Here is a 27,111-nt window from a genome sequence, read left to right on the forward strand (position 1 = left end):
TTTCAAAAATATATTTCCTACAAGTTGTATATCCACACACTGCGCATTAGAACGGTTTTTTGCCAGTATGTATCAACCTGTGCTGTTTCAAACTTAGTTTCCGTTTAGATGAATAGTTACATTCTGAGCACGCGAACGGTTTCTCGCCAGTATGTACCAACATGTGCTGTTTCAAACAATCCTTCCGGTGAGTTGTATATTTACACTCTAAGCATGCGAACGGTTTTTTGCCAGAATGAATTGACATGTGATATTTTAATTCTTTCTTTTGACGAGTTGTGTAGTTACATTCTGAGCATGCGAACGGTTTCTCACGAATATGAATAAACATGTGCTGTTTCAAATAATCGTTCCGATGAGTTGTATATTCACACTCTAAGCATGCAAAAAGTTTTACGGTGTTATGTATTAACATATGCCGTTTAAAATTATTGTTAAATAGAGTTGCATAGTTACATTCAGAGCATGCGAACGGTTTCTTGCCAGTATGTACCAACGTGTGATGTTTTGAACGATCCTTCCGATAAGTTGTATATTTACACTGTGAGCACTCAAACGGTTTTTTGCCAGTGTGTACCAACATGTGCTGTTCAAAACAATCTTTCCGTTGAGTTTTATAATTACATTTAGAGCACGCGATCGGTTTCCTGTCAGTATGTATCAACATGTGATATTTTAAACGAGTCTTTCGAAGGGTTTTATATTTACACATTGAGCATGCGAACGATTTCTCGCGAGTATGTATCAACGTGTGCTGTTTCAAATGATCTTTTCGATGGGTTATATATTCACACTCTGAGCATGCGAACAGTTTTTCTATGGTTTTGTGTATTAACATATGCTGCTTAAAATGACTACTATTCAGAGTTGCATAGCTACATTCCGAGCATGCGAACGGTTTCTTGCCAGTATGTGTCAACATGTGATTTTTGAAATGATCATTCCGATGAGTTGTATATTTACACTCTGAGCACGCGAACGATTTATTTCCGGTATGTATCAACGAGTGCTTTTTGAAATCATCCCTCAGTTGAGTTGAATATTCACACTCTGAGCAAGCGAACGGTATTTCACAAGCACTCTTCGACCGATGTACATTGCAAGGTATCTTCTGCCGTACTTCGTATTTACCCTCGAGTAGTGGTTCTGGTTCAGACGGTATATTTATATTCTTCACAAATAATGTTGTTGACTCAGCGCCTAAAACAAAATTTAAAATATATTTTCTGTTTATAATAATCATGCAAAATATTGTACTGCAAGTAGTTTCATACAACTTGCTGCGGGACGGAACAAAGTTATACAAAAGGTAAAATACGTTCGGCTGTGTAACTACATATTTTGCGCCACGAATAAAGCGCATTCCAATTATTTGATTGAAGTGAAGTATTACTCAGATTAGGTGCAACAAATCCTTTCCTGAGCCTGATCAGCCTCTCTATAACAATGGACAGAGCATTGAGAAAGTTGACAGCTTTAAATACTTGGGAGTTCACATACCTGAGGATGGAAGCACAGAGAGCTCGCAACCCGCCTAGGAATTGCTGGAGCAACTTTAACAAGATGCGTGTTATCTGGAACTCTAGTTGATACTCGGTCAAAACGAAATGCCGATTATTCAACTCTTGTATAATGCCAGTACTCCTGTATGGGTGCGAAAATGACACCTTACCAAAGCTCAAAACACCAAACTTCTGAGTTTTGAGAGTAAGTGCTTGAGAAGAATATTGGGTGGTTCGATTTTATAGTTAACATTGGAGTCCGATAACGGACGCAGCAACCTCCAATAACGAGCGTCTTGGGGGTGCGGCGGTGGACCGGGCTTGGACACGTGCTGCCCATGCCTCAGGAGAACCTAAACCCAAGTTGCCTCTTCTTTAAACCTGCGGGCTCACGCCATCCTGGAAGGCCGTCGATGAAGATCTTTTGACTATATTCGGCAGAATGAGGGGGCGCTGGATTGACGTGGGAACAGACGAAAATGCTGGCTGGCGATAGGGTCTCCTGGAGGCAACTGGTGATGTCCACATGCGCCACTTAGGAGCGGATGTGGAAAAGAAGAAGTATTTAAAAAAGTGTGGCCAACACTGAAGTAAGTAATCTTGGCTATGTAAAGATGTGGAGAACAAGGATGAGGATGGCGGCCTCCGTGGTGTAGTGGTCAAGACGCTTGACCCACGCACGGAAGGTTCCGGGTTCGATTCCCGGTGAGAACACAAAAATTAAAATGTGATTTTTCTCAAGCCTGGGTGCTCTGTGATGTAATTCACCACTGTAATTGGGCCTCCTGGCCTGTTGTGGTGCAAAAAAAAAAAAAAAAAAAAATTGAATGAAAATTGAATGACCATTCATAAGTCTAAAATGAGTTATAAAATGAGTTATGATACTCTGTACTCGGCACTGTTAGCACCTATCTTTAGTAAGTTTGCAGTACGCATACCTATCGGCTTCTGACTACAATAGTACCTGACTGCTTAGTCTCACACAACCATTTGACAACAATATTACATTATTTTAAAGTATTACTTACTAAAGTCACCTTCAGTGTTGCGAGTGGATTCCAAACATTCATGTTTTATATCAGGATAATCAATGTCAATTTCCGTAAAGGTCAGTATATCACTCTTTATAGTACACTTTTGTTCAGTACTGGTCCGCGTTTCAGCCTTCACGGTAGCAACACCTGGATCCTCGCTTCTGTAGAGACATACCGTCCCTTCCCCAGTACGGAGAACGTCTTCTTCTACTCCGCCAGTCTCCGGTTCAGCCTTGACACTCACTGAAGCGATATGATCCATAGTCGAAATAGAACACCACGCTTTATCTGAAGATTTACCTGAAAATAGAAACGTTGCATAAGGAATATTTATTATTTATCAAACCTCTTCATAATACGTCTTTGCATGAATATTTTTACAAAATAAGATCGATAATTTTCGTATTAATCTAATTAAACGGTAAATTTGGCGAAATACTCTACTAGGTACTTCTTGTGAATCTAGTAGGTATACTTGCTTATTTTATTTCTTTACAATACGGCACAAAAGCCTTTTAAATTATAAAATATAACTTTATATTGAGTTCAGTTATACAAAAATTAAAAACAATACTATTACATAGACACGTAAAAGAAAAATATACATTCGTATAGTATGTCAGCATACAAAAGATATAAAACTCGGTATATTATGAACATAAAATGAGTTAACACCAGATCATTAGCATAAGTAGCTTTTGCAAATTAACCGTTAATCGTTACTAAAGAAAATCATAAAATATTCATGAAGAGATGATTTGATGATATGAGAGGTACATTCTTTTCTTAGTCTGTGTATACGCGGTATAGGTGAGTGACAGGGATAGTTGTCACAATAATATATAATATAATTTTGTCTAGTTCTACGTGTTGGTATGTACATATTTATTAAATCCAGGAGTTCGCTACAGTCGAATTTAGAATAAATGATTTAACATAAAAATTATGGGTAGTATGTTTACTAGAGATGGAAATATGGACAAGGATATTGAAAGGAGGGTTAGTGCCGGTAACAGAGTTAATGGTGCCTTAAAGTCTGTCGTAGCAAATAAGTGTCTATCGCAAGAGGCTAAATTAGCAGTTCATAATGGAGTTTTGGTACCAACCCTAATGTATGGAAGCGAAGCATGGAGTTGGAAAAAAAGGGACGAAAGTAGACTGAATGCTGTTGAAATGCGATCCCTCAGGCGAATGTGCGGAAAAACAATGTATGATAGGTGCCCTAATGTCGAAATTAGAGCAGAATGCAAGGCTGAGTTAAGCATTATCGACAAAATTAAGAAAGGTCTTTTGCGATGGTTCGGTCATGTGGAGCGAATGAATGATGAAAGAACGGCTAAAAAGATTTATGATGCGAATGTGTCTGGTTGTAGAAGTCGAGGAAGGCCGAGAAAGACATGGCATGATCAAGTACAACAAATTCTTGAAAGTGGTCATGTGAAAAGTCGGAATAATCGACGTGCGTGCATGAGAAGATGTATGAATGTGAAGGAAGCAAAGGAAGTGTGCCAGGACAGAGTGGTGTGGCGTTCTATCCTCTCTGCCTACCCCTCTGGGGAAATGGCGTGATGGTTAGTTAGTTAGTTACATAAAAATTTTAAACTTATTTGTTAATATGTTTTTGATAACTATAATATAAAAAATTTAAGTCTGTTATTATCCCGCGATCCTACAGAGTAGGTAAATTCAAAGAATTTAACAAAGTCATTTAGTTAATTTGTTCTATAGGAAACAGCAAAAAAATTCACAAATAATACTTTGCTTTTTGCCAAAGCAAACTATGATATTGCAATTTAGCTCGGGGAGATTGCTCTCGTTTAATCCTTAAACCAGTTAAAATAGCACAAAAATGAACCATGAAGATCATTCTCAAAAATCTCTCGAGGTTGAGGTCGAGTTAAAGATATTGTATGTAGGAAAATTGTTTGTAAGGTGCCTACTACTTAAATTTTATGATAAATTAAGTGAGGTCAAAAGAACCCAACAAAATATAAACACTCGTTCAGCAAAACAAATTAACTGTATTGTCCCATTTGTATCAACCGCCTTTTGGTAAAAAGCAATGTAATGTAATTGCTCCAAAAATATTTAACGATTTATTGCCAAATATAAAAGACTCAAAATGTAAAAGAAATTTTAAAATAAAAATAACGGCACATATAAATAGCGAGCGGGAGATTTTTTAGAAAAACATATGTAAATCAAAAAACGTAAGACATTTTACACATATTATTTATATTTTTATGTAATTCATTGCTTTATATTTGTTTTTTATTATATATATTACTCTTTATTATATAAATAAAACACGAGTGTTAAGCTAGGGTTTCCTAGGACAGCGGTGCCCGTATTTTAACGGCCGTAGTAAACGGTGATGCGGTAGACAGCCGTCGTAACGTCGACTAAAGAGTGGTTTCCTAGGGAAACGGTGTTAAATGGTGTTGATAACACCGTTTTCCTAGAAAACCACACTCTAGTCACCGTTACGACGGTTATCCACCGCATCACCGTTCACTACGGCCGTTAAAATACGGGCACCGCTGTCCTAGGAAACCCTAGCTTTACTTTAATCCACAAATTTGGAATATCCAGTGACCGGTTTCATCGCTTTCGCGACATCTTCGAGACTGGTATCTTTATTAAAGAGTTAAATGTATTTATACAGAACAGAGGTAAGGATAAATAATTCAAAGTCATATGTAAGTAAATTAAATAAAGTTATTTTTATCTTAAGGATCATTATCAACAAATTGATCCTTAAGATAAAAATAACTTTATTTAATTTACTTAAATATAACTTTGAATTATCTATCCTTACCTCTGTTCTGTATAAATACATTTAACTCTTTGATAAAGATACGAAGATGTCGAAGATGTCGCGAAAGCGATGAAACCGGTCACCGGATATTCCAAATTTGTGGATTAAAGTATCACTCGTGTTTTATTTATATAATAAATTACAATGAACTTACATCAAGAATTTTCACTTACAAACTTAAATGTTTTATATATATTACTATATTATTTATGTTTAAGTTACATGTATTCTTAGCACATATGTATACTTTATATTTGTATAATAAAGATATTTAATTTCTTACATTTGATTAGCTAGGCATTTATAATTAAGTAGTTTAAGTTTTTCTTTTTAATGTTATTGTTTTATTAGTATAGGACTACTTATGCTCTAAAGATAGAAAATCTCCATCTTAAAACAGGCTGTGCCATGTTAGATGTAATTAGTTTTATATAGATTCCTGTTATTAAGTATGAATACTATTTTTTGCAATAAATTCTATACATAAAAAAATAAAGGTGATTAAAACAAAAAAAAATACCACTGGAATCATGACAACAGCAGTGTAAGCAAGTGTAGAAAAAATAGTACTGGCGGTGAGAGATGCGAAAGGGGGAATGATAAAAAGGATTACTTTACCACAGCTTTACAGAAAAAAATCGGGTATAATGAGTTGTTGTACAACTCTAGAAATGGACAGGGTAAAAAACAAAAGGTATTCGAAACAAAAAAAAAGGTGAAAAAAACATCTCTGAGATGGTTTGGTCACGTAGAACGAATGGACGACGAGAGAATGGTAAAACAAGTATATATGGCAAAAATGAACGGCAACGTTAGACGAGGACGACCAAGGAAGACGTGGCATGATCAGATAAACCAAAATCTTAAGTCTGGTCATGTCAAAAGCAGACAGAACCAAAGGGCATGTATGACAAGATGTATGAATGTGGAAGAGGCTAGGATTGTATGCTAGGATAGACGTGTGTGGCGGTCCATTCTCTCTGCCTACCCCTACGGGGAAATGGCGTGATGGTAGTAGTAGTAGTAGTAGTAGTAGTAGTAAAAAACAAACAAACCAACTACATTTCTACAAGTTCAAAAAGCCTTGGCAGATAGCCATCGAGAAATGAGGCACGGTATTAATTAATTAATACAATAGACATGTACTTCTCGGCCTGTTGACTAAGATCGAAGTGTAGTATTTGTTCTTATCAGCTTAATATCTGATAGCGCCCGCAATTTCACAGTTTTATTGTTATATTGCAATCATATAAAAGGTTCATTGAACCGTTAATAAATAAATCAATTTGTATTCGCGCCCGTTTTGATTGCATACAAAATTGTTTATGAACGAAAACTTCAACGGCAAGCGGATAATTAATAATAATTACTAACGTTTTATACAGACATGACCTTAAGAACGCGGAATTCAACTGAACGTGATGTTTGATAAAATGTACGACACCCATGCGACCATTTCGAAGATGCGCGTAGACAATATCGCAGATGATATTGACGACGATATAGAAATAAGAAAGTCATAGACAAAAATTTACTTTACAGTACTTATCTGGCTGATAAAAGACACGTTGTCCGGGCGGCTGATGGGGTATTACCATTAACTGGGGGATATGATTTTAAATGTAGTGAGAATTGAAATAATATTTTTGTTAAAGGTCGCGTTGAGCGCAATCAAAGACAGGTTATGTTATTAGTTTTATTCTTAATAACGTGCGGTGATACAAAATAAAAGATAGTGCTCTGCGACTGCGTCGATCCGCGAAGGAGAAGGAAGTGAAAAGTTAAGGCCACCAATGGTCGTTTGTCATTGCGGCTATCCATTTCTATGATTGGCCGTCATCACCCCTCTTCCTCCGTATAAATGTTGCTATGTCACATGTTTATAATTGCGAGCGTATTACTATAAACATTTTAAAGTAATGTAGGCCTATAATTGTCCAAAAAGTTGATAACGTCACGCGTGACTAATGAATTCTACGTTGACTTAAATCCTATACGGAGTGTATCGGACATCGCCGCTTGCATAGCAAAAAAAGGCAGAATGCGGCGGCAAGTGCCGATCATTTAAAACATCGTCAAACCTAGCGGCCCTTGTTGGGCTTATTGATGGAGGTGGTTGCTGCACTGGAAAAAATGTTCCACTGAGCACCGAAAAATCATTAGACCCCGATGACAGTTGGAGCTTTTCGAATTGTCGCTAGAGCGCTTCAATAGGAGTGACCGGCACCTGTGTTTTTACAAGCTTTTTTATATGTTGGTTTTTTATGTTTATTTCGGCTAGTAGTCTCGATTTTGTAATCTAATAAGCTGCTCCTCTAATAAATTATGTCACTTGCGGGGGCAGACGTTAGAATATTGAAACTCTAGCCACATATATGTATTGGATTATAAGGTACTAGGCCTCACAAAACCCCACTAAAACGTGTGTCACCTTTATTAGTATGTAGGATCTTTTCCCGTGTTATTTATGTATTAATTAAGATACGGGAATGATGCCTACATACTTTCTCATCCGAGATAGCCGGACAACAGCAGCTACAGAGCCACCCCTATCTACAGTTCAACCATACGTGTCGTGTATACGGAGATCGTCCGACGTGGGCGGCTTGTGGCTTTTTATTTCGTTTTTATAGTTCAATTTCGTATTTTCCGTTGATTTTTTATAAGTTTTCATTTGTAAACTTCCAAAGCTTTATGACTGACATTGGTTTTTTTAAGGAAAAGCCGATAACTTGCCCAAAATAAATATAATCATTAAAAATTCACGTGTGGCAGGAGAGCCATAGACAAATACGAATTTGTCAGTGTTCCTTCTTTCTCATTTGTCTTTGTAATTCAATTGTCGGAGGGTTTTCAAGAATAGCATTATGACAAAGCAATCGGGATGCCCATTGTACTAATGTCTAGTGAGGGTTAAAATGTCACGTCTTTCCAGCAAAAGGCTCCCGCACGACCTTTTGTAAAATAAAATGAACGTGCCCACTGGACTAATGTGAGAAAAATACAAAATAAAAAACTTTTTTTTACAAGCTATGTTTATTTCCTTTTTTTTTCTATGCTAGCTCCGTCTGAATTAGAAGAACTACTGCTGTCTTTGTGCTTCCGTTTCTTATCAGAAGAATCTTCGCTTCTCTTAGAAGTTCGTTTGACTTCTTTACTATCATCTGCATCTTCCATCTCCACGTCTTCGTCTTGCAGTTTGATCTTTAATTTCTTCATTTTGTAGTCTTCTGGACTGTACGCCCACACGATCATCCTGAGGTGATCTTTGGTTGGATTTCCATCGTCTTCGAATAATTTTGCATCTCCAACCTGCAAAAATGATTAATTATTTTTAACACAGACTACAATGAGGCTGCTAAGAATTATTCTACCAAATGAGAAGTTTAGTGCATAGGGAAATTTATTTGTATTAAAATTAATGTTTGTGTGTTTGTCCTTTATAGACTTGATAACTATAATCCTTAAAATGTAACATGATGAAGATGACAGTTGTCTAAAAAAGTGACGACATGACTTTGTAGTAACGTCAAAGGAGTTCAATATATTGACACACGAAAAATCATTTGTATCTGGCGTGTTAATTTATTTTTTTTAAAACAATTCTGGACAAATAAATCAACATAATTATATCATATCAGCTTTAAAACAAAAAAAACTAAAATAAACCTTTAAATTTATTTCAACAGCGAGGAAAAACGTTCTTGAGAAGGGAATATGGAAGTCTAGGCCTTTACAGGGCTTAAGACCTGTCATTGGCTGGTTTAAGTGGCCACTTTACACACTGTGTAACATTCACCATTCCGCCCATGTTTGAACATCCACATTTCCTAAACTCTTCCATCTGTTGACTTTTGTGAAGTAAAAGAGCTGAAACCTTTATCTATCTGAATAATATTGAGAAAATGTGTATGTTCAAACATGGGCAGAATGGTGAATGTAAAACAGTGTGTAAAGTGGCCACTTAAACCAGCCAATGACAGGTCATAAGCCCTGTAAATGCCTAGACTTCCATATTTCCTCCTCAAAACCGTTTTTCCTCTCTGTTGAAATAAATTTAAATATGAACAACTACCTAGGGAGAAAATCCAGCCAGTCTGCAAGCATTTGGACATCCTCAAACATTGTTAAAATAAACCTAATTATTAACGACGTTCTTCCAAGGTTACATCATTTTGCAAAAACGTTAGAGATATGGGACAAATTGATCAATGTAAATTGATCGAATAAAAAAATAATTCATTTGATGTTGTTCATGAAAAAAGTATAAATGTCTTATTTTTTGGTGAATAATTGTGTTAAACACACTATAATAGGCTTGTTTTTGCGTTTTTATATCAATTTTCGGAAACAGAGTCTCATGATTGCATGAAACAACTGATAAAATCGATTTGACCAGTGATCAGTAATTTCCCATCACTAATGAAATTAGTTTGACAGCTGTCGTTCTAATCAAGCTATATTTTAAGGACTATAGTGAACCAATTTACATGCGATTTTTTGCAAAATAATCTAATTTACGTGACATATAGTCCTTAAAATTTGGCTTGATTAAAATGACAGCTGTCAAACTAATGTCACTAGTGATAAGAAATTATTGATCACTGATTATGTACCGATCAAATCGATTTTATCAGTTTTTTCATGCAAACATTTTGTTTCCGAAAATTGATATAAAAACGCAAAAAAAAGCCTATTATAGTGTGTTTAAGACCATTATTTACTAAAAAAATAAGACATTAATACTTTTTTTCGTGAATAACATTAAATGAATCATTTTTTATTCGATCGATTTACGTTGATCAGTTTGTCTCGTCTATAACATTTTTGCAAAATGACGTAACCTTGTAAAAACGTCGTCAATGATTGCGTTTATATTAGTTTTTTTTTGTTTTAAAGCTTTAAATTATGTTGATTTATATGTCAAGCATTGTATTAAAAAAACATAACATGCCAGCTACGAATGATTTTTCATGTGTCAATATAAATCACTCGTTAGACGTTACTACAAAGTTATGTCCTCACATTTGCTGACAACTGTCATTCTAATAAAATTATATTTTAAGGACTATAGGTTTGGAAATAATAATATCTTCAACGTGTTCATAAGAAAAAAAGAGTTAGGAGAGAATATGTCTTTTTTATCAAACTTCCAGAGTTGCATTCGACTAAAATGCATATTCTGAAAAATTCAGGGACTTGTGATTTTATATGTTAAAAGAGTTTGTATTTTAACGTTTACAAACATCTTTTTTTTAATGGCTACTGAATTTATTAATTTCCTTACAATTTTTAGTAAGTTATGCTTAAACAATTTTTACTTAAATTTAATACATTTTTGAAAAACGGATTCTTACACAAAATGCACCAGTTGGTAAGTAGAGCAGAGTTTGATATTTGCAAAAAGAATTCTTTATTTGAAAATTTATCATTTTATGTTTTGGAATTCAACCATAAACAAGTACCTAGGTACCTAATGAAATAAAATAATTGCGTATTTAAAAAACATATTTTTGGAATTTAAACAAGTATTATTATATAATTCATAAACAAGTACCTAGGTACCTACATATCAATGAAAAGTCTTTTTCGTTTTTTCCGGACAGTTTTTGCACGCTTTCAAGACAGTCATTTTTATTTTATTATTATTTATTTATTGACGGACTCATGCAATTCATTCCAACAGTGGTAAACACATTTTCTTACACTAAATACAGGTACAAATGAAATAAAAGTTAGGACAAAGAAAATACTAACTCAAGACAAGATTTGGTCCATCTTAGTTCTTTATTTTCTTTGAGTTTCGAATTAAATGTCAAGGTCACGTCAAAACCCGGCTGGCAGTTAAAGAATGACTTAATTCGCATTGAGCATGAGGTTAGTGTGATAATTTTAAAATGCTCAGGGTAAAACGCTGTCTGACTTTTCTTGATTAACGCGTATTTCCCTATTTTCTCCGTGGGTTATGATCAGTGTAGTGATTTTTGCATGATTTGATTTTAGCACGACGAGGCCTCTTAGCCAATCACATGAGGAGATAAAACGAAAAACTAACCCTAAATTTCGAATATATAAATAGCTCAAAAAAGGCAAAAATTAATTACGTGTGTCCTTTTTTACAAAAAAATGTTTGTTCAACCAGCTAATAGCAGGCACGCCAACGTTCAGGCAGGACAACGTCTGCCAGGTGCGTTAGCAGGATATAAAAATGCTTAAGGAAATTTATATATAGTAGGAAACCTGCACAATTGGTTTGAAAGCTATTTGACTAACATAGTTCAAAGAGTTGGGGTGAACGACAATCAAAGCTGCCCCGCTAATTTTAATTTTGGAGTTCCTCAGGGTAGTGCATTGGGACCACTACTGTTCATGGTATATATAGATGATCTTTGTAAGAGAGAGTCTTTGGGTGAGTTGTTTTTCTTCGCTCATGATACAGTTATTGTTTACAATGCCTCAAATTGGTTAGAGCTCCATATTAAATTCTATAACATATCACAACTGAGATGAAGAACATTAGTATAGAAGAATTTATGGCCTGTCATTGGCTTGTGGCCACTCAAACCAGCCAGATGCCTAGACTTCTATATTACCTTATCTAAAATGTTTTTTATCTCTGTTGTAATAAAGGAGAGTTAAAAAAATGCTTTTTGCTATACACATACATTCATTTTTTTACTATGACTTTACATATGTCTCGTACTATGCATTCTGTTTTTATTTCGCATCTTACTGAGTTTCAAAATATTTTACTATGTTTTCAATACATTTATTACTTTGTTTTCATTATGTTTTTGCTTCGTTTTTTTACTACATTTTTACCATGTTTTTGCTCCATTTTTTACATTGTTTTTTTACTTTGTAATCTATCTTTATAACTGTTTCTATATGTTGATTACTGTTTTTTTATATTTTTTTGACTGTCTTAGAACGGGGTAAATAACCCTAGTTAGGCAGTCAAAGCAACTTTGGATAAATTATTTTTTACATTTTTACATTAACATTTTTTTTTTGCACCACAACAGGCCAGGAGGCCTAATTACAGTGGTGAATTACATCACAGAGCACCCAGGCTTGAGAAAAATCACATTTTAATTTTTGTGTTCTCACCGGGAATCGAACCCGGAACCTTCCGTGCGTGAGTCAAGCGTCTTGACCACTACACCACGGAGGCCGGAATTATAATTTTGCGTATGTAATATAATGATAATAAATAAATAAATAAAAAATAAATATAGTTTAATGATTACCTTCAGCTTTATGTCACCCAACTCTTTATTCCTGACAATGTCCCAAGACTTTTTAGCCCCTGTGTCTTCAACTGTCCGCAGCTTTTTATAATCTCCCTTGACCTTCCTGTAGGCCTCGATGAAGTCGTAACACTTGCCAGCTACGCCCTGCTTCTTCGCCAGCGCGAGGCAGGAGTCGACAATGTTTAGAGGCAGATAGTTCATGTTGGCCTTGGACCTGTTGTTCTTGTCAAAATCATCGAGAAAATCTTCAAAGACGGCCATAGCGTCTTTAATATTCTGAAGCTTCTCTTTGTCTTTTGTACCTGAAACATTAAAATCATCAGTGGCTCAAGCACAATTAACTATCGACGTGCTTAAAAACACGCTCAGCATTAGAGTGATCACAATGAACAATAATATTGCAACAGAGAGGTAAACCATTATTGAGAAGGGAATATGGAAGTCTAGACATTTACAGGGCTTATGACCTGCCTTTTTTTTTTAATTTTATTTATTATGTACATACAATATTACATTTTAGTTATTTTAAGACATTTTTGACATTTTTTTTTTTTTACAGGACTCACCAAGCCAATGAATATGGCTTGTCGGTAAAGATCCTTTACAATTAATCATATGATAGTCCTACATGGTTTTATAATAATAATTACTACTAACTTAGATATAGGGAGCGAAAAAAAAGTACATGTAATTGATGCTTTCAAAAAAAAAAAAAATATTTAGAAGATGTAAAAAAAAAGCAAAAAAAATAAGTGAATGATCACGCAATTTTAAGATAAAAAATAAATAATTACAGAACCGGAGTACCAAAATTTTAAACATAAGTGTTTACATATTTAATGGGCACAAAGCATTTTATTAAAAACATTATTTATTAACATATCCATATCTATATCTATATCTATATCTATATGGTCTGGTTATGAATAACTCCCTAAGGAGGGAATCCAGCCAGTATGCAAGCATTTGGACGTACTCAAACACTGTTGAATGAACTACCTGGTAAAAGAAGAAGTATAAAAAATTAGAAAATTGTTTTCAGGCCTTGCCTAGTAGGTGGATTGGTTCAGCCCGGTGAACCTCACCCGCGTGATAAAGGTTTCAGCTCCTTTACTTCACAAAAATCAACACACGGAAGAGTCGAGGAAATGTGGATGTTTGAACATGGGCAGAATAGTGAATGTTACACAGTGTGTAAAGTGGCTACTTAAGCCTAACCAGTCTTTAGCCTGTCTGCAAACATTTGGACTTACTCAAACCATGTTTTTAAATACCAGCTTATTACTCACTCGACAGGACTCGCTTAGCACTGCCCAATAGGCCCTTGATGGCCAGTTTCTGGTAGTCCGGGTCTCTTCCTTCGAGGACCTTCAGCGTCTCCTCAGCTTTGAGTTTGTCCTTGAAGCCCAAGCCTTGCACCTTGTCGCTGGCTTCCGCGTCCTCTCCATCATCAGCCCCCGACTTCTTCTCCGGTTTGCTGGGCTTGTTCTTGGCCGGGTGCTCTTTCTCGTAATCGACTAACCACTTTTCAAATACTTCCATGGCGCCTTTTATATTTTGAATCTTTTCTTCTGCCTTCGTTACTGTAAAAAAATAATACTTTTAAAAAAATATATATTTTATAAATTTTAAACGCCCTAAGCAGCAACAATGTTGAAAAATTAAAATAAGCACCGTTTTGACTGTCCATCTGCAAGTATTTGATGATTTCGATCGTGCCATGTCTGTCTCGGTCTACCTCGTTTTCTGCATCCATCAACATTAGCAACGTAGATCCTTTTAGCCGCTCTTTCGCTGTCCATTCGCTCTACATGTCCAAACCGACGCCGCGCCCCTTTCTTGATTCTGTCGATAATGCGTGTCTCGGCCTTACACACTTCGCGGATCTCGACATTTGTGCACCTATCATACATCGTTTTACCACACATTCGCCTGAGGGACCGCATTTCGACAGCATTCAACCTACTTTCATCATCATTTTTCCAATTCCATACTTCGCTCCCATACATTAGAGTTGGCACTGGAACTTCGTTGTGAACTGCTAGTTTAGCCTCCCGCGATAAACATTTGTTTGCCAAAGTAGGTTTTAGTGCACCGTTCACCCTGTTCCCGGCACTCACCCTCCTTTCAATATCTTTCTCGGCCTTTCCGTCCCTAGTAAACATGCTTCCCAGGTACACAAATTCTTCTACCTGATTCAGAATATCTCCGTTCACGCTGATCTCACATTTAGTTATATTTTCATCCCTTTCAAAAACCATCACTTTGGATTTACCAACATAAGCAAATCGCTTTTCTTGCATACATCGCAAAAAACATAAATATTATAAATGCTTGAAATCTTACGCGTCAGCACTCTTTTGGCTCTTCCCAACAGGCCGCGGACAGTGAGCCTTTGGTAGGAAATGTCGTGGGTCTTGAGCAGTTCCAAAGTCTCCTCGGCTTTAGCGCGATCCTTGAATCCAAATCCAGAGTCCTCTTTAGTGTCAGAATCCTTTCCCATTATGTTGACTTATCTGGAATCAATCAAAAAAATACATTCGTAACATAAAATCTCGTTGCATTGCGACGCATTCCTATGATAGCTTAGCTCAATCACAAATAACTATCGACGTGCTAACAAGCGACGTGATAACAATTTCTCACCATGGTTGTTTATCGTATTCGCGGTCACAATGGGACATTTCCTTCTTTCCTTCCCATTTTTTTTCAAATATATTTTTATTTTGTTAATCTTTGTTTTTAATTTTTTTATAAATATAATATTAATTCAACTATGTTTCCTGGAATACGTGATTTTTATTTCTTTATTTAACATGTTAGACATACAATATTTTGAGTTTGTCCAAATTTTTGTAGACAAGGACTGGATTCGACTCCCTGGGGAGCTGTTCATATTAACATATTACAACAGAGATGAAGAACATTTAAGAAAAGGTAATATAGAAGTCTAGGCATCTACAGGGCTTATGACCTGTCAATGGCTGTTTTAAGTGGCCACTTTACACACTGTGTAACATTCACCATTCTGCCTATATTTGAACATCTATATTCCTTCAATTCTTTCATCCGTTAATGTTTGTGAAGTTAAAGAGCTGAAACCTTTATTTATGCGGGTGAGATTCATCTAATTGAACTTCACAAACATCAACAGATGAAAGAATTGAAGGAATATAGATTTTATCTCCCTTAGTAGATTCACTACTTTTTTATTCTTAAAAGCGTTTTTTTATATATGTATATTTATTCTACTTGTGTAAGAAAGGGTTTTAGGCGTATATATTGTTGTGCTATATTTAGTTATAAAGATATAAAGATGCTAAACTTGCTTTGTTTCTTTGTTGTTCTCAACATGTGTTATTTTCTAAATGCTAATATTATCTATGTCCCGAATTGAGTTGTTGTAACTCCTAGGAATGTAATTCAACGTATTATACTTGTAAAATACTTTGTGTTGTATGATTTATTATTTTTTTTTAAAAAAGTTTTATTACAGCAGTTTGCATTTAATTATTTATATAATACATTAATTAAATACTACTAAAAACCTTTTTTTAAATCAACATTCTGTAGGTTTTAACGCGTTTATGTAAGTTTTGCGAACTCGCCAGCTCAAGTGACGTACATACGTCTAATAATCTGATAGCGCTCAGTAGCTCAATCACAAATAACTCTCAACGTGCTTAAAAACACGCTAAACATTTGAGCGACCACAATGAACAATAATTAACATTTAAATTTATTGCAACAGAGACGGAAAACATAATTGAGAAGGGAATTTGGAAGTCTGGGCATTTGCAGGGCTGTCATCTTAAACCAGCAAATGACGGGTCGTAAGCTCTGTAAATGCCTAGACTTCCATATTCACTTCTCAATTATGTTTTCCCTCTATGTTGCAATAAATTTAAATATGAATAACTCCCTAGAGAGCAAATCCAGCTAGTCTGCAAGCATTTGGACATACTCAAACATTGTTGAATAACTACCTGGTAAAGGAAGAAGTATAAAAGTCAACAGATGGAAGAGTTGACGAAATGTGGATGTTCAAACATGGGCAGAATGGTGAATGTTACACAGTGTGTAAAGTGGCCACTTAAACCAGCCAATGACAGGTCATAAGCCCTGTAAATGTCTAGACTTCCACATTTCCTTCTCAAAAATGTTTTCCCTCTCTGTTGAAATCAATTTAAACTAAAATACACTTTCAGATAGACATAAAAAACTCGATAACAGGTTAAATACAAATAAATAGGAATTAATATATTGTATACATAATTTAATGTAAATTGCTGTAATAAATATTTAAATAATATTTGTCACAATTAAATAAAAATAAAAATTATTAAATAATCGAACAGTAGCTCAAACACAAATAACTATCGACGTGCTTAAAAACACGCTAAGCATTTGAGCGATCGCAATAAACAATAATGAACATGTTTAAGTTATCGCGGTCATAAGAAAAAGCGTGTGTAATCTCTAAGTCAACGCTCGTGTCAGTTTGTTTTTGTTTTCCTCGTAAATAAATACAGTTCACTGGCGAAAAATCGGCGTTTACTTTAAAAAATAATACAATATATTGCATTTGCAAAATAGTAAGGAGTATCTAATACAAAAAAGTGAAAATTAAATTACAATCACTATGGCGACTGCTTTTCTTGACATTTGACTCGCCAACCGCCGGCTAAACGCAATAAATAGCGTGATAAATAATAAATAAATAAATAAATAAAAATAGCAGTTTTGGAATATTTTCATATTTACACCGGTGAAATTCAAATATGTGATTGCGCCGCAGGATTGTACGTCGCGAAACGTAAATATTTTGACATTTAATATTAGGTGTTCACGGATGTTGCATTGTGATCGCGAATACGATGAACAACCATGGTGAGAAATTGTTATCACGTCGCTTATTAGCACGTCGATAGTTATTTGTGATTGAGCTACAGGCCGCTCAGTTACAATTCGAAAAGAAGTCCTCGAGTCATTGATGTCATCAGCTAAATTACTCGTACTAAACAATGACGTCATGCGATCGATACGAACTACCTACCCACATACATTAACATGTGGGTAAAATGAAATCGCTCGTCAATTAGGCTGTAATTTGACAATATGTTAAAAAAAATGCCATTTCTAAACGCCATATTTCTTCATAATTGCGCCTTTAAATACGTAATACAAATAAATATTAGCAACAATGTTTTTAGTATGTCCAAATGTTTGCAGAGAGCCTTGATGGGAATCCTAGAGAGTTATTCAAATCTAGACTTGTTTTGTAAACGACGGAGAGAGAAAATATTTTGAGGAGGGAGTATGTAAGTCTAGGCAGTTACAGGGCTTATGACCTGTCACTGGCTGTTTTTTTTTTAATTATTATTTTTTTTATTTTTTTTGTTTTCTTACAAAAAACACGATAATAAAACAGAGTATTAAAAAAACAATGCATAATTACATATCAACGAAATATATATGAATAGAAAAATAGTAAACAAAAAATCCCACAAAGGCATGGCCTGTCCGTGGGTATACAAGAAAATGGAAATGAATTTTTGCTCCTATAATAAATAATGGACAGTTATAATATTTTGTTTAACATAAGAAAGAAAAGGAGGGTTAGTGCCGGTAACAGAGTTAATGGTGCCTTAAAGTCTGTCGTAGCAAATAAGTGTCTATCGCAAGAGGCTAAATTAGCAGTTCATAATGGAGTTCTGGTACCAACCCTAATGTATGGAAGCGAAGCATGGAGTTGGAAAAAAAAGGGACGAAAGTAGACTGAATGCTGTTGAAATGCGATCCCTCAAGAGAATGTGCAGAAAAACAATGTATGATAGGTGCCCTAATGTCGAAATTAGAGCAGAATGCAAGGCTGAGTTAAGCATTATCGACAAAATTAAGAAAGGTCTTTTGCGATGGTTCGGTCATGTGGAGCGAACGAATGATGAAAGAACGGCTAAAAAGATTTATGATGCGAATGTGTCTGGTTGTAGAAGTCGAGGAAGGCCGAGAAAGACATGGCATGATCAAGTACAACAAATTCTTGAAAGTGGTCATGTGAAAAGTCGGAATAATCGACGTGCGTGCATGAGAAGATGTATGAATGTGAAGGAAGCAAAGGAAGTGTGCCAGGACAGAGTGGTGTGGCGTTCTATCCTCTCTGCCTCCCCCTCCGGGGAAATGGCGTGATGGTTAGTTAGTTAGTTAGTTTAAGAAAGAAAAAATAAAATACTCTGTAAAAGATAATACGGTATTTTTTTTTATAGTAATTAAAAAAGGAAATAAAAAATATTTTTAAAAAAATACAAAATTATTCCTTATTATTAAAGGGCAACAAAATAAATCATAGAAAAAAATAGTTCAAATCTTTAGTTCGAATCCAGGATAGTGCCTGTTTTTTAAAAGAAGGAAAATTTTGAAAGTTTGGAATCAATGAAATATTATCAGTAAAAAAAGAATTAAAAATTTTTGAGCCTATAAAATATGCATGTCTCTGTGCGTTTAAGTGACCACTTTACACACTGTGTAACATTCATCATACTTTCCATGTTGAATCGTCAACATGTCTAAACTCTTCCATCTGCTGACTTTTGTGAAGCATTTTTTTTTAGACTTTTGTGAGGCGGCTTGACTCACACACGAAAGGTTCCGGGTTCGATTCCCGGTGAGAACACAAACATTTAAATGTGATTTTTCTCGAGCCTGGGTGCTCTGCGATGTAATTCACCACTGTAATTGAGCCTCCTGGCCTGTTGTGGTGCAAAAATAAATAAATATATATATAAAAGAGCTGAAACCTTTATCTTATGGGAGTCTACAAACATTTGGACGTACTAAAAACATTGTTGTTTGAACTAACTGTAAAGAAGTTTAAAATTTTAAAAATTGTTTTCGGGCGTTGCTTGGTAGGTGAATTGGTTCATTCGGAAGAATTTTACCCACATGATAAAGGTTTCGGCTCTATTTTTTATTAAACTTTTAATAAATAATGTTAAATGTACATTGGCGGGCTTTTTGTCAAATGGTAATTTTTTCCAACTAACCAATAAAATAATTGTTTTATTTTTATAATTCAAGTTAAAACATATTCAATAGAAAATAAAGATAAAAAAAATCTAAAGATATATAAAAATATAAATATATGTATTTGCATACAAATTACCTTTAATCAGCAAGTACTATTACTCAATGGGAAAAAGGAAAAAAAAAGGAAAGAGGAAAAGAGACTTTTTTACTTCACAAAAGTCAACAGATGGAAGAGTTGAGGAAATGTGGATGTTTAAACATGGGCAGAATGGTGAATTTTACACAGCGTGTAAAGTGGCCACAAATTTAGATATATTTATATGTACACTTGAAAGTTGTAACGAAAAATATTGCGGAGAATAAATCATTACTTTTATTTTTTTTTTGAGGCCGATTTGTTGATAAATCATAATCATTCTCTTTCCGCACCTAATGGTGCATAGGGCACTGCATTGGTACACCAATCGCAGCGTATCTTGATCATTTTTGCTACATGAAGGTAAGATGATCGGTCGTACGCCTCAGGTACCAGTCCAAGGACTATGAAATATTCCAGTGTTAAAACACCCTTTTAAATAAATATTTCATATCCATAATCGAACCCGAGCCAGCAAGCGCAAAATTATATTTCTCACTCACTGAAGCATATGGTTTTCAGGTGCATACTATAAACGACCCTTTTAAATAGAAATACATGATTTCTGCATTCCTTAAGATGTTAATATTGGTCCCAGGGGCTTTACCAGATGGTTAACACTTTGCGCCCGGAGCCGTGTGAACACGTGATTATTTTATTTTATTTTATTTTATTTTATTTTATTTTATTTTATTTTATTTTATTTTATTTTATTTTATTTTATTTTATTTTATTTTATTTTATTTTATTTTATTTTATTTTATTTTATTTTATTTTATTTTATTTTATTTTATTTTATTTTATTTTATTTTATTTTATTTTATTTTATTTTATTTTATTTTATTTTATTTTATTTTATTTTATTTTATTTTATTTTATTTTATTTTATTTTATTTTATTTTATTTTATTTTATTTTATTTTATTTTATTTTATTTTATTTCATTTTATTTTATTTTATTTTATTTTATTTTATTTTATTTTATTTTATTTTATTTTATTTTATTTTATTTTATTTGGGATTTTTACAGCTATTACACAAACAAAATAATTAGAAAAATCTTAACAATGCTAAAGCCAATTAAAAAAATCCACTGTAAATATAATGACACATAATATATAAGAAAAGAAGTTTAGTAATTGTATTTGTGTGACGTTTGTATTCATGTGTATGTGAATGTGTGAATGCGTAAATAAATTAGGGAGAGGGTGCGTGTGTGTGGGTGCGTAAGTATGAAAAAAATAATTGTTTAAAACTTGTAAATTGTAGTAAAAATGGTACAATAAAGAGCTTAGTAAAAAGTTAGAAACCTTATTGTTAAAATTCAAATGACGAAATGATATAAATTGTATTTTTTTTTAAAGTATGTTAAATTTCAAAACCGTATTCTGAAAAAAAAGCATTTTATTTTAAAATTATATAACCATGCGTTGTGTCCCGGTCCCGTGTTTTCACGTGGTTTACCAGCAGTCTAAAAAAGTGGATTTTATTGACATTTGGTGACTTTTATTAGTACTTTTTCGTTGCTGGTAAACCACGTGAAAACACGGGACCGGGACACACCGCGTGGTTATTATAATCACGTGTTTACGCGGCTCCGGGATACAAAGCACAAAAACAGGAGTGAGGCCCTGTATAAATGTAAAATACTTAGGAGTTAAAAGAAAAATACTTAGGATTTATTATTGATATAAATTTAAAGTGGAAATAGCAGATTGAAAATATTACTAATAAACTTAAGAGACCGACATATATATTCAAAACAATTCGAAATATATTTAATTTACAGGAGATTTTAAAAATTTATTTTGCATTGTGCCAATCAATTTTGGAGTACGGTATAATCGGTTGGGGTGGTGCGAGTGACACAGTTTTAAATAGTGTATTTGTTGCGCAAAAATCCATAATTAAAATAATACTCAGAGTCCCGATACAGACATCTACTGAAGAAATATTCCATAAATCACAACTTATGACACCAAAACAATTATACGCTAAAACAATACTCACTTATAGATTCAAACACTACTCTTACTCAAATGAAAGACATAACCCCCCCAATACATCACAAACAAATAATATAATCACTAGATCCTCAACACATAGACAACTTAAACAAATACAAACTAAAACCACTTTTGGACAAAGGGATTTTGAGTATTATTCAATTACAATCTATAACCTACTTCCACTGTCTATTAAAACAATTAGTAACGAGAAAATGTTTAAAAAGGCTATAAAAAAATGGATAGTGGAGCTAGGTAGAAGTAAAATGGATTGTATCATTAGCCCATACCAATATTGAAGCAACTGCTCCACAAGTGTATAGCTTATGTTAGGTTTTTGTTATTTTCATTGTGTGTTTTGTAATATAAATAATATAGATGTATATAAATACCTTACCTACCGTTTTTAAAACTGTCTGAATATTTGTTAATTATCTTCGTTTTTTTAAGTTAGTCTTCTTTGTTTATTCTCAAATGTAATTTTAAAAAGTATATAGTTAAGTGTCCTCGGCACGGGAAACCCCAGTGAGGTCACATTATTTTTATTATTAATTATAGTTTGTAAGCAAAAAATATGAAAAAATTAATATGTGCGAACATTGTAATGCGCAATGTGGCTCTCCATAAAGGCCAACATTGGCAAAATTATCATAAAAAAATTACTTATTTAATTATTTCAATTAAATATGGGAAGTTTCAATTGATTTCATTCAGTATTTTCATAATTATGACACTTTTAAAAAACCCTTTAAAAACATGAAATTTCACAAAAATGGGCCGGGCACAGAGTAAATTCTATGGGTCGGTACTCAAAGTGATAAGTGCCAAATGCATCAGAACTTGTGAGTATATTTCATCCCGTGGAGAATGTTATTTCTACCACCAGCTAACTAAATGACAATACGCACTATGTAAGAACATGACACTACATACCACACACCTATGGCCCGCATGTGTCGGGAATATAATATATACTGCCGAATCAATAAAATTGTCATTTTTCATGATAGTCTTTCAGCTTTGGCGAATAATCTCTTAGGAAAAAATCTTATTTAATAAGTACAAACGTACAACTTATTTTTTATTGCATTGTATCCCGTATATTAGTAACGAGAAAATGTTTAAAAAGGCTATAAAAAAATGGATAGTGGAGCTAGGTAAAAGTAAAATGGATTGTCTCATTCGCCCAAACCAATATTGAATCAACTGCTCCACAAGTGTATAGCTTATGTTAGGTTTTTGTTATTTTCATTGTGCGTTTAGTAATATAAATAATATAGATGTACATATATACCTAGTTTTTAAAACAGTCTGTATATTTTGTTAATTATCTCTGTTTATTAAGTTAGTCTTCTTTGTTTATACTCAAATGTAAAATATTTTAAAAAAGTATATTGGTAAGTGCCCTCGGCACGGGTAACCCCAGTAAGGTAACATTATTTTGATTATTAATTATAGTTTGTAAGAGTAAAATATGAATAAATAAATGAAATAAAAAAAAATATTAAAAAAATCATTAAAAAATATGTGTTACATCAATAGAATTAAGAATAGTTCACAAATCGCATACGCACATCAAACAGAAGGCGACTCAAGTACTCATAAATGAGTAGGTTTACGTTTTGACCCATTAGTTTCTTTGTAGACGTCGCTCAGTACGCAACTCCTGATTCGAATTTAACCATGCCGCGTTGTGTCCTTTTAAAGTGTAGAAATACTGCTAGGATCTTAAAGAAACAGGATGCGATCACATTTCATGTGTAATTATCAAATGAATGTGTTTGTCACAAATGCATAACTTAAAAATGGAATTATTTTTCCATCCGTCAGATTGTCGAAGAAACTAAATGGAAATTTCGTTAGTTTGGCTGGTAGTAATTTTTTTTACTTTTCTTTGCTCATATATAAGAGAAATAATGAAAATTGAACCTCGGATTAAACAACGCCGTGGTGGACATTTGGCCGACATTATCTTTAACCCATAAAATATTATTTAACATGATATAAAAATATCCGTTTTATGTAAAATAAAATTTGTTTTATATTTTAAGTTTAAAGTTCATTAATTCAATTACTCTTATTAAATGACCCTTTACTTATCTACTCTGTTGTGTCAATCAATCCGAGTGCACAATAACATTTTAGAAAAATTAACAAATTGTTTTTTTTAACCTTACATTTGTGTTTATTTATTTTATTTTATTTTATTTTATTCAGAAAACATACAGTCATACAAAATAAGTATTAAAAACACAATTTCTTTAACATAAAAAGACCAATAAAGTTTTCATAAATTTAAAAGAAATTAACATTAAATGTGACAAAAAAATAAATAAGAATTTTAAGTGAGAAATGAATAATTGTTGACATGTGCGTTTTCCACGGAGGTAATATATTAAAATAAAAAAAAATACCGAATGTACACTCCGAGCCATCCACGCACACACACGAACGCACATATAAAACATACTCAAACATATACATTACATGCGGCACATATACATAGCACAAACCACTCAAGATGCACATTCAGCAACTATCCCAAATAATCGACCCCATGAAGAAATTTTCTGTACAAATGCAACGTGCAGTTAGAAATGTCTACATCAATACTGAGTCCGTTATAATTTCTACAGGTACGTCTAATGAATGAATTCGAGGTATAATTGTTTTTACAAGTTGGTACATAAAAAGGTGAATTTAATCTAGTATAGCGAAGAGGACAACGGAAACCAATATTTTGTAAAAGATACGGCGAATCAACTATATTATTGAGAATTTTGAAAAGAAAAATTAAATCATATGTAAGGCGCCTTTTTTGTAGTGATGCTATATTAAAATTGATCAAAGATGCGCCGTAATCATTTTCAATGTTGCCAAAACGATATTCCAGGCTCCTTATAAATTTCTTTTGAATGTTTTCAATTTGATTAACATATACGTTATTCTGAGGGGACCATACCAATGAAGCGAATTCGAGTTGACTTCGCACATATGTAAGTATAGTAAAGAAGTTTGAATGTATTTGGCGATGAGAATGGCTCGGAGATGCGTAAGATAAACCCTAGAAGTGTTATGGTTATATTCTTCGCGATCTGGCAATATTACCCGGTGACTTCAAGTATGCGCGCGGCGAAAGTGTGTCCAAGTGGGGGAATTATTGGACACAGTCCGATGTATTCAAATATGATTCTACGCTTCTTCTGGACCATTCTTAATTCTATGGTTACATCTTAATATATAATAAATCTATTTTGTGTAATTCTATAATTGAAGATATATATACATGAAAAATTGCATCGACAATGCTTTCAAATTGTGGCTTTGCATCATTTTGGAACAATTTAATAGTAATAAATTCAAGTTTCCTCTCAAACATAACCATAATACACGCTTAACGTCAAATGATGGCTTGGTAGTACCAAAAGTATGTAATAAATATGGAAATAGAACTCTCAAATATTTGGTACCTAGAATTTTTAATTTATTACCAAAAGAACCTTAATTTAACTCACATTGTAACAAGAGCAAAATAAGAGAGTGGCTACTCGATCAAGAGTTTATATATGAATAGTAGCTTAGGTGTAAATATTTTATTTTTTCATATATTTTCTTGTATTTAAAAAATAAATTTATATATTATTATTTGTATAAACATGTTTATTCTGATCTTTTCGGCTGTTAATTTTTATCTGTTATTCATTGTTTTTATAAATGTAAATAATATTATTAAGTCAGTATAAATATAATCTTCACCAACAAGCTACAAAAAGTGGCTTGGTGGGATTTTAGTTTTAGTAAAAAATATAACAAGTGAAATTTTTTATAATTATGCTATTGTTAAGTGCTAACCTTTTGCCTTTTGTTATATTCAAAGCTAGCTCAAACCCTTGTTAGATAATTGCCATCTCCCACACCTTAATAACTTATATGGTATCGTAACTATTTTATTTTTGATCTTTGGCTTGACATTTTATTTTAGCCAAGGGTTATTTATTAGTCGTAGTTTTTACTCATTTGACGATTTATATCTAGAGTTTATACGCGTCTAATAATTTACCTATTTTAATGCTCTCACCTGCAAGGGGCGGATGTCCCAAGGGACAATTTTGTCTTTTTAAGGATTGACTATCTAGATGCACCTTGCGATGCTCCAAACTGAACCTTTCATAAATTAACCTATTTTAATCCCCTCCATTTACTGAAAATGTACACTTTATAACCCAATACATTGGTTCCAGGAGGACACATTGAAATTAGATTCCTAACTTAGTACGTCGTGACTACGACAATTTATTAGTAAATGTAAACTTGAATATTATTAAATTATAAGTACAGTAAACCCAACGAGTGTAGTTGGACACATCTTGTTCTCTTCAAAAGTGAACTAAATAAAACAATACCATCTTCGAAGCTGCCTTTTATTGACTACTGGAGGGCGATTCAATTACTCAATACAAAGTGCCCCTCAACACCTTACACGGCACATAACACTATTAAATAAATTAAAAAATTAAAAAAATATATTGTAAGGTATCCAAAATGAAAAAAAAAATTGTAAGTTTTCTAGTATGTATCTTTGTTGAACTACTTATAAAATAAAAATACCGAGGTATTTACAGATAGTACAGAAGTTAAGTATACCGTCTTGATATGTACAGATGAAGATAGCGTTCAACGGCGAATATTATTGATTAATTTACTGTTATGATTACTGTTTTTGTGCTAATTAAACCTAATATTAATTTTTTCAACCATGTGCAAGATATAAATACGCCCGCGGCCCGCGGCCCGCGTTAGTATAGGCCAGTGGAATGTTCGAGCAAAAGAAGCATTATCCAAGGGTACAATTTGGGTAAATGTCAACATATTGCCCGTGGATGTAATCATTTGCCTTAATATATTTACTCACCGATTATAATTATCACTAAACTGATTATTTACACTGATGACTGATGAAACACTAAAACTATGCGCGTGTTCGTAAAATCTCCGCAGAACAGACCTAACTTAACTGACGAAAAACGATTTTTATTTTATTCAAAGAGTTATTTCGGTTCAAACATGTTATTCCGTAATAAATTAGCGGTAGACTGCTAAAGAACTGTGTTATTATTTTTTATTCATTAACTCTTGTGCGAACGAATTTTCAGATTTAAAAAGCATGATATAATTTGAAACGCTCACGTCATGAAATAAAAAAAAATCAAATCAAAAACAAAATTAAACCTCAATATTATGTTAATAAAATTTGTATAAAACCACTCACCGACTTATCTGTCTACCGGTTTCGGTTACTCTTGTGCGAACGAATTTTCAGATTTAAAAAGCATGATA

At 33.5% G+C, this 27,111-nt stretch overlaps 1 protein-coding gene, 1 long non-coding RNA gene and 1 other non-coding gene across 3 annotated transcripts; 1 reads left to right on the plus strand and 2 right to left on the minus strand.

The window, feature by feature from the left end:
• Positions 1-262: 262 nt before the first annotated feature.
• Positions 263-6,835, minus strand: LOC148274703 (uncharacterized). Its single transcript, XR_015824230.1, has 3 exons — positions 6,729-6,835; positions 2,531-2,836; positions 263-1,200 (listed from the first exon to the last, which is right to left on the minus strand). It is a non-coding gene; the product is annotated as an uncharacterized LOC148274703 (long non-coding RNA).
• LOC148274704 (U2 spliceosomal RNA) lies at positions 6,496-6,686 on the plus strand. The gene has a single exon (XR_015824231.1). It is a non-coding gene; the product is annotated as a U2 spliceosomal RNA (small nuclear RNA).
• Positions 6,836-8,371: 1,536 nt separating the features above from the next.
• Positions 8,372-26,858, minus strand: Ude (Uracil-DNA degrading factor). Its single transcript, XM_088236763.1, has 5 exons — positions 26,687-26,858; positions 14,954-15,123; positions 13,897-14,190; positions 12,605-12,909; positions 8,372-8,666 (listed from the first exon to the last, which is right to left on the minus strand). Exons 2-5 carry the CDS (start codon positions 15,108-15,110, stop codon positions 8,391-8,393), a joined length of 1,032 nt encoding a protein of 343 aa, XP_088092889.1. The 5' UTR covers positions 15,111-15,123; positions 26,687-26,858; the 3' UTR covers positions 8,372-8,390.
• Between the last annotated feature and the right edge of the window lie 253 nt (positions 26,859-27,111).

This window comes from Micrasema longulum, unplaced genomic scaffold, assembly GCF_059751315.1.
Source record: "Micrasema longulum isolate JH-2025_06_02 unplaced genomic scaffold, ASM5975131v1 h1tg001604l, whole genome shotgun sequence".
Classification (NCBI taxonomy): Eukaryota; Metazoa; Arthropoda; class Insecta; order Trichoptera; family Brachycentridae; genus Micrasema; species Micrasema longulum.